Source organism: Pteropus vampyrus, unplaced genomic scaffold, assembly GCF_000151845.1.
Source record: "Pteropus vampyrus isolate Shadow unplaced genomic scaffold, Pvam_2.0 Scaffold40, whole genome shotgun sequence".
Classification (NCBI taxonomy): domain Eukaryota; kingdom Metazoa; phylum Chordata; class Mammalia; order Chiroptera; family Pteropodidae; genus Pteropus; species Pteropus vampyrus.
In genome coordinates, this window is record NW_011888821.1 from 7,404,942 (window position 1) to 7,413,098 (window position 8,157).

Sequence of the window (8,157 nt, forward strand, 5' to 3'; positions counted from 1 at the left end):
GTCACAGGCCTCGCCCTGTGGGTTTCCGCGTGCATGAACCGGCCGGACTAGACCCGGAGACGAGGTAGATGAGGGGTTGCATAGGGGTGGGGGGGATGGCCCGGGGCACAGAGTTTCCTACTGAGCTGCTGCAACTGCCCTGCGGTTGACTGGTGAGGGCGGCCCTGTCTGTGACTGTACTAAAAGCCAGTGACTCGCCCACGATGGATGGGGGCACTGCATCAGTTATCAGTGAAGCCAGTACCCAACACAAAAGAATCGGTCAGAAGCCTCACGTGTGAACTTGCAGCTCAGTCTTCCCACATTTTGTGCTGAATGAGTTGTTGATTCGGACTTTTTGTGTATCCGTTACCATGACATCCAGCAAACACAGGTTAAAAGCCACATGTGCTGGTGGGAGGGCTGGCCGGTGTCGCTGAGGAACGTGCCTCCTGAGAGCAGCTGGCTTCGCCGGGCCCTGCCCTTCCCTGTGCCCTCAGTTCTCCCAGCACAGCTGCAGAAGCGATGCCCAGGCGCTGACTCCCGGGCTCAAGCAGGCTGTCCTCAAAGCCCTGGTCCCACCGTACCTGGCCTCCTGCTCCACCTGCTCCTCCAGCTGTGCAATCTTGGCCTCCAGGGCTGCGATGGTGGACTTGAACTTGGACTTGACCGCCCCCTCCATCTCCTGCAGCTTGCTCCGGAGCTCCTTGTTCTGGCGCTCGAGCTGCTGCCGGGCGCTCTCGTTCTTCTGAGCCACGCTGCGCTCCGTGGCCAGCTCGTTGCTGAGCTGCTCGGCCTGGGGAAGGGGCGTGATGGCAGTGAGGTGGACGGCGCGGAAGCCGGGGGCGGGGTACACCCAGACCAACTTCTCCCGCGGTCTCCAGCCTCCTGTTTGCACACAGGCGTCCTCCCTCTCCAGCCACCAACTCCTTCCTGGTCCTCCATCAAGGCTTAGCTCATGAGGCCGCTCTTCCAGGCAGCATCCCAGTGCCCCCAGACCCCTGCTTTCCAGGACCTGCGGTGCACGTCCCTGACCCAGGGTGGGGCTTTTGGACTAGAGCCTGTCTGTCACGGGGTCGATGCCACAAGCCCGCAGCCCTGCCCAGCTCTGGCCCCACCTGCTGCGTGGCCTTGCGGACGCGGTCACTCATGGCCTCCATGTTGCCCTGCTCCTCCTCCAGCTCCTCCTCCAGCTGTGCGATGCGGGCCTCCAGGCGGCGCTTCTCGTCCTGCAGCGTGTTCCTAGGGACATGCAGCCGTGTCTGGGGCTGCTGGCCTCCCGGCCTGGAAACTCCCTCTCCTGGGAGGAGCAAGCTTTGGAGCTGCCCTCACTTATAACCGAAGAGACCAGACTCAGACTTGTCCAAAGTCACACAGCTGGGAAGTGGGGGGCCAGGACCAGTACCCAGTTGGTACAGCAAAACCAGGCCTGTGAGAAGGACCAGCCCTCCTCTCGTCCCTGACGTCCCCAGCTGCCCGTCCCCACCATGCTGTTCCTTCAGAATGAATGAAAGTAGCCACACTCCCAAATAGGGTTTAAAAACCCTGAAACCCCTGTCACGAGCTTAGTGGAGCATTCTCTCATTTTCAGCGTTAACATGGAGGGTCTAGGAGGCTCTCCCATGAGCTGCCTTTCCATCATCAAGTCTGGCACCCCCTTTCCCATGTGGCTCCATACCTTCCGGACACACTGCTGGCCAGCTCCTCGGCCAATTCTTCCTTCTCCAGGTCTGCCTGTTTGCGAGCCCTCTCAGCTGCGGCTAGATCCTGGATGGTGAGGGGGAGGGAGGGAGGAAAGGGCTGAAACCCACTGCAAAGCCACCCTGCTCCAGTCACCAGGCCCCCAGCACTCTACAACCAGCCTTGTAAGTGGCTGCATGTCCTCTGAGCTCAAGGAGGCCCTGCAGATACATCAGAGGAGGATGCCGCGTGTCTTCACAGGCCCTACGGAGGGCCACCCACGTGGAAGGCTGGACGAGGCAAAGAAAGCTGTGCGTGCACAGCCGGGGTGCCAGGGGTCGCTACCGCCACATCCCTACCAGGGGCCTTACCTCCTGCAGCTGCATGAGGTCTGCTTCTAAGCTCTTTGCTTTCTTCTCATTCTCTTTGGCTGTGGCAAAGATCTCGTCTCTGGAGGCACGGGAATCTTCTAGCTCTCTCTGGAAATCCTTCATCTGAGCCTGAATGAGACGACAAGAAGGACAAGCTCATAACCATGCCAGCCCCTGGGCTGCCCCGCGACTGACCACCAAGAAGCCTCTGTTGCACAGGCGTTGCCCTCGGCCTCAAGTGGCTGTTTGGGGGTGCCGGTCGGGAGGTGCTCAGCAGGAGGTGCTAAGAAACGGTTCCGTGAGCTGAGGGCCTTGGCCAAAAGCCTGGCAACAGTGCCAGACCCAGGGCGGGGAACGGGCACCGGCGGCGGAGACGGCCTGTGTCCGGGGAGCTGGCCCCCCCCGCCCCACCCGCACGCAGGACGGCACCCACCTGCAGCTTGCGCAGCTGCTTGATGGCCTCCTCCCTCCCCTTGACGGCCGAGTCCGCCTGCAGCTCCAGGTCTTTCAGGGCCCCTTCCAGCTTCTTCTTGGCTGCGGCCGCCAGGGCGCGTTGCTTGCGCTCGTCCTCCAGTTCCGTCTCGTACTCATGGAGCTGAGGGGGGACAGAGATGCTGCTGCTGGGCCGGCTGCCCCTCAGAGACTCCTCCCCGCCTCAGCCAGCGCTCACTGAGCTCCCAGGGTGTGCGCGGCCACCTGCAAGGCGGGTTTTCTCACCCCCAGGTCCCAGGTGAGAAAAGTCTCCGTGAGGCCAGGAAGTGGTGGTGGACAGGAGGAAACGGCCGCCTCCCCTGCCCCTTCCCCCGACACGGCTTACCTGCCTCTGGAGCTGCCTCCTCTTCTCCTCGTTCTGCTCATCCCGGGCCTGCAGGTCGCGCTCGAACTGGCCCTTGAGGGCCTGCATGTTGACCTCCAGCCGCAGCTTGGCGTCTTCTGTCGCCTGCAGCTCATCCTCCAGCTCCTCCAGCTGGGTCTTCATCTCCTCCATCTGGGTTTCCAGGGCCCGCTTGGACTTCTCCAGCTCATGGACCTTTTACGTGAGGGTTGACTTCATGAAGATGGTCAGGCAACCCACAGCGACAGGCAGCTCATTGCGGTCAGGGAGATGGTTTTTGCCACCCGCAGGAGTCGAGACTAGCGCCTTCCTCTCAGAAGCCCTGACTACGACCCCATCCCCATGCGCTGTTCCCAGCCAGGCTCCATCTTTGCACCAGCCCCAGGGACTGCCTTCAATTCCCGGTCGTCGCTTAACATGGAAGAGGCCTCGAGCCACACGCCCCATGGACTGATCAGCAGCAGAGAGGGTGGGTTGGTGAAATGCAGACCAGCAAAGACTTGGATAGAGAGCAACTTACGTTCTTGCCTACGTCATCCTTGGAGCTAACCAGATCCTCCATCTCGGCTTTGAGCATCTTGTTGGTCCTCTCCAGCTCCTCCTTGGCTTCCAAGGCCTCTTCAAGGGCCCGCGCCAGAGACAAGGCTTTGGTTTCCTTTTCCCTGGCTTCCGCCTCGGCTCTGTCCCTTTCATCCGCATACTTGGAAGAGATGTTCTTCTCCTCGGCCAGCAGCTGCAACACAACGGAAGACCCAGAGGTGGCCTCTAGGCACGCCCGAGGTTCAGCTGCATTTCATCGCAAAGCCCTGTGTCCTGAATTTGCCCAGGTGCAGGTGTGAGTCATTGAGAAATCTATGGAAACTAATACGCTTGCTGTCTGACTTCTCTGACAGCCTTATGCAGAGCCAGCGTCTGCTGCATCCTTGTGCTTTGAAGCCACTAACACTGCCCTCGGAGGTTAGGACAGACTGCTGCTGAGGTCAAAGTGACATTTAACCCTGCCAGAGGCCACTTACTCTTTTCTTCTCTCATGGCCACAGTAGGAAACGGTGCGTGTGTGGATGGAGCTGTACACACTCTGCTTGAAAAAGCGGTTCACAGAACACTGTACTGACGTGATCTCATCTCCAGAGAGAACAGCACGTTACATGTTGTAACATCCGAAACTGGACTTTCATAATCCAGCAAAGACAGGTAACTAACAGGCGCTCCCAGACAGCACCGTCAGCACAAAAACCCTACACCGTGTGTGACAGGAAAATAATAAAAGTGACCTCAGGCCCTCAACCGGATAATGAAACAGCAGACGAAAAGCAGCGAAGACAAGCTGACAGCACAAGGAAGGGACGGCTGGTGGGAAGAGGAGGAGCCAGCATGTGTACGGGAGCTGGGTACCCTGCGTCCAGTTACTTGCAAACCAATATTTACTTAATCTGAACGACATATTAAAAGTTGGTATTTTGGGGTTTGGTCATACAGGTATACATGCATTTATCAGAACTCAGTGCGCACTTAAGATCTGTGCATTTCATTGTATGTAAATTTTACTCGAAAGAAGAAAAATTATATTTTAAAAACCTCTCTAATATATGCAATGCTGAGGCAACAAGGGGGAAGATGTCTAGCATTTACTTTGAAATGCATCTACTAGATAACGTACGAACGACAGATATGATCGGCCCTTCTGAACAAACACGTGATGTATGGTAAAATGTTAACGAGCGAACCCAGGTGGTAGATATACATGTGTTCACCGTGCAGTTCTTTCAGCTTTGCCATGTGCTTGCCATTCTTTGTAATGAAATGTTATGGAACAGTGATATTTAAAGGGTGGAAACTGAATTACCTGGAATATCCAGGGGCCACTCAAATACCGGCTGAATAAAATAAACAAACCAACCTTATTCCTTATCGCAGCCAGAAACTAAGGCATCACTGGGTTTGCAGATGGCCCTGTAGTAGCACCTGGGAATTACGTCACAGCCATCAAGACTGCCACTGTCCTTGCTAGGAGCCCTTCTGTTTCACAGTCACCCAAAGCCAGCCAGCTTGCTGTCGCTTCCAGCAAAGCAGGCGTGGGATGCCGGCACGCTTCACAGACCCGACTACCCCAGCCACGTCTGCGAACCACGGAGGGCCCCCTCCCCTACCTGATCGAACTTCTTCTGCTTCTTTTCCAGGTTGGACACCAGTTGCCGCTGGTTGTCCAAATCGACGACCAGGTCGTCCAGCTCCTGCTGAAGCCTGTTCTTGGTCTTTTCCAGTTTGTCATAAGCAGCGGCCTTCTCTTCGTACTGCTGGGTGAGGCCTTCGAGTTCCTTCTGGAACCTCTTCTTGCCCTCTTCCAGGGACTCCACAGTGCTGGCAAAGTCCTGCAGCTTCTTCTTTGAATCGGAGAGCTGAAATGGCAGGGTTCAGAGTGGGCTGAGAGAAGGGCGGAGAGTGATTCCAATCCCTGGCCCCAGACCCTAAGAAGCCACCACCTTCTCACTGAAGAAACTGAACAGCAGGGGGAGCCAGTAAGCCCAGCAAAATGGTGCCCAGCTTCGCACAGTGCGTCAGCCCCTGATCTGCCCAGCGGGCTCAGGCCCAGAGAAGCAAGGACGCTCAACAAGCACCTGGACATTCAGAGTCGAGATGTGGCGCTCCAGGTTCTGCTTGGCCTCCATCTCCTCGTCCAGCTGATCCTGCAGGCTGTTCCTCTCGTCCTCCAGCTGACGCAGCTTGGTGGACACGTTCAGCTTCTGCCGGGTTTCTTCTTGAAGCAGCTCCTATGAAAAGGATACATGGAAGTCCTCAGACCCGCCGCCAGGAAGGCAGTACCCCAGGTCCCTCGGGGTGACGTGGCAGCATACACACCTGGGTGTCCTGGAGCTGGGACCCCAAGGTGGCTACATCCTTGGCCAGTTTGATGGCCTTGCCTTCCGCCTCGTTGAGCAGGCCCGTGACACTCTCCACTTCGTTCTGCGGGTGCAGAGACACTGGTTAGTTGCAACCTCTAGAACAGGGTCCTCTTTAAGTAAGAGGAGCCCTGTTTACTCATGTGGTACCTACTGACTGAGAAGTACCCATGACCTCTGGGGCATGATCACGGTGACTCCATGGCCCTCAAGGGAAGTGCGTCGCCCACAAGTTGGGATCCCTGGTTCTAAGAACCTGTTAGAGCCCCGGACTCTAAGGACTGGGCCCTGGCCCCGCGAAATCGATGTGGATCCTTGCCAAGGTCGGCACAGATGGAGCAGCTGGTCTCCAGATACCAAGATACTCTGGACTCGCCCCGCAAGGTTGGAGAAGAGGATTCGGATCGGATGGCACCGTCACTTCCGAGCGGCCCTGTCCCCACCATCCCTCCCCCACCCCTGCTCTTCGCCCTTTTGCTGACTCTTAGGGCCAAAACCAAAGATGCAGACGCCAAAGGTGAAAAGCCCCCTACTGCTTTCTCTGCCTTTTACTCAGGCCGGGGATCTGAGCAGGAGCTGCTGGCCTACCACCCGTCCTCGCGTTTACAGGGAGGACAAATGGTCGCGACTCCACTCGTCCCGGACATCGCTGGTGTTAGGACAGCAGAAGCCCTGCGCTCCACTGGGTGTGCACAGTCCATACTGGGTGCTTCCCCTGCTCTCTCGTGATGCGCTGTAAGCGCGTGAATACTTATTCAGGAGTCTGGCCTTTGAGCCCATGAATGCAGTCGGGCCAAACGTCTATTCAAACCTAATTAAGACGAAAGATACACAACTGTTTCATTCCCCAACTTAAACCCATCGGTGGCTTCCTTTCACTCAGAGTAAAGGCCAACATATATATAATAGGGCCTCGAGGGCTCTGCGTCACCTGGCCACGCCCCGCCTCGCTAGTCCCATTTTGTACCAGTTTCTCCTTCCAACTTGGCAACTAGCTCCACTGGCCCTGCACGATCTAATTTCCACGTACGGCTGGGCACGTGCCGTCCCCCCTGCTTGGCGGAGTGGTGCTTATCTGTCAGACTCTGTCCTTCGGGAAGCTTCTCTCAGCCCTTTCCGTGGGGCGGGCCCTCTAGTTTACACTTGCTGCAGCGTGTGCAGCCCTCATCTGTGTGATTAGTAACGTCCTTCCCTCCGCCAGGCTGGACTTCCCTGGGCAGTGTCTGTCTCCTTCCTTGCTAGACTAGACGTGGCGCCCAGCCTGCAGCATGAACGCAGTGAATACTTGAACAGATGGTTTTTGAAGATTATAAAATGGACAGAGCGGCCATGCCCGGAGGAGTGTAATGAGAGGAAGGGCTGGCTGTGCAGCAGATCCGCGCCAGCCGCCCCCAGCCGGGCGGCCCCCGCGGCAGCCTCACCTGCAGCTTGTGGACCTTGTCGCTGAGCTCGGCCCGGGCCCGCTCCCCGTCGCTGCACTTGGACTGCAGTTCCTGCAGCTGCACCTCCAGCTTCTTCTTCTTGTGCTCCACCTCCTGCTTGGCCTGGCTCAGGCCCCGCAGCTCGCCTGCCAGGTCTGCGTTCTCCTTCTCCAGCGTCTGCTTGTTCTTGTCGAGGTTGGCCTTGGCCTGGTCGAAGAAGCAGAGGGCGGGGAGGGCGTCAGGCCGTGGCCGGAGAGCTCGGCCTCCGTCCTTGTCCTTTCCCCTCCCCCAGGTAGGTCCCGGGATCTGTGCGCGTTGCCGTGGCTGGGATGTGGCGGAGGGAGGGAGAGCACAGAACCACCGGGAAGACTTCTTGGACTCTTTCTCAAGCCCAGAGGTCGCAAACCTGCATCCTGTGGGCAGCATCCAATCTGCTGCCCTGTCCCGTCCAACCCTTCATTACTTCTTGAAAAGTAATTGCCAACTTTTAATAAAGGAATGCCACCTAAAACTCTGCATTCCCAGCTTCTCTTTTAAATAATCAAATGTTCTATGTCACAGTTGTGGTGGTTACACAAATGCATACATTCGTCAAAATTCATTGAGTTATACACTTAAAATTGGTGCATTTTACTGTATACTGTATACACCTCAATAATTCTGACTTTCAAAAAAACTAAAGATCTGGAAACGGGAGTCTTGCCTTCCTTCAAGGCCACAAGTAGCAGCTAGTCCAAGTCATAGCCCACTTGGCCCCAGTCCCCACCAGCGCCTCTTGCCCTCACAGTCATCACCCGTCGCACACTGGTGCTTGTGTGATAGTTCAGAGAAAGTCATTTTATCGACCCAGCTCCTGTGGACACTGAGTTTCCCTAAGATAAAAGGTGTTTGGGGCAAAAGCAGGAGAGACAAAGGGGCTTCTCCCAGGCTGTAGGGGGAGAAGAGAGGTGAGAGAGGTATGTGGGTCCCCC

General features: G+C 56.8%; 2 protein-coding genes across 2 annotated transcripts in view; one reads left to right on the forward strand and one right to left on the reverse strand.

Annotated features, from left to right (window-relative positions):
* The window catches only part of NDE1 (nudE neurodevelopment protein 1), a 47,370-nt gene extending 39,673 nt beyond the window's left edge, over positions 1-7,697 (forward strand). Inside the window, exon 8 of the mRNA XM_023529656.1 lies at positions 5,046-7,697. Within this exon, the coding sequence (XP_023385424.1) occupies positions 5,046-5,106 (61 nt within the window). The 3' untranslated portion in view covers positions 5,107-7,697. The remainder of the gene's footprint in view (positions 1-5,045) is intronic.
* Positions 80-3,150, reverse strand: LOC111738569 (myosin-11-like). Its single transcript, XM_023529658.1, has 6 exons — positions 2,848-3,150; positions 2,464-2,625; positions 2,031-2,159; positions 1,658-1,746; positions 1,098-1,221; positions 80-775 (listed from the first exon to the last, which is right to left on the reverse strand). Exons 1-6 carry the CDS (start codon positions 3,016-3,018, stop codon positions 476-478), a joined length of 975 nt encoding a protein of 324 aa, XP_023385426.1. The 5' UTR covers positions 3,019-3,150; the 3' UTR covers positions 80-475.
* Positions 7,698-8,157: the final 460 nt, after the last annotated feature.

What these genes read in the sequence shown, in the direction of transcription:
- LOC111738569 (XM_023529658.1), bottom strand. Translation starts at nt 3,018, where the DNA reads ATGGAGGAGATGAAGACCCAGCTGGAGGAGCTGGAGGATGAGCTGCAG. An exon ending in ACCTCATGCAGCTGCAGGAG is followed by an intron (nt 1,747 to 2,030) that starts GTAAGGCCCCTG and finishes CTCACCATCCAG; the next exon opens with GATCTAGCCGCAGCTGAGAG. An exon ending in TCCGCAAGGCCACGCAGCAG is followed by an intron (nt 776 to 1,097) that starts GTGGGGCCAGAG and finishes CCCCTTCCCCAG; the next exon opens with GCCGAGCAGCTCAGCAACGA.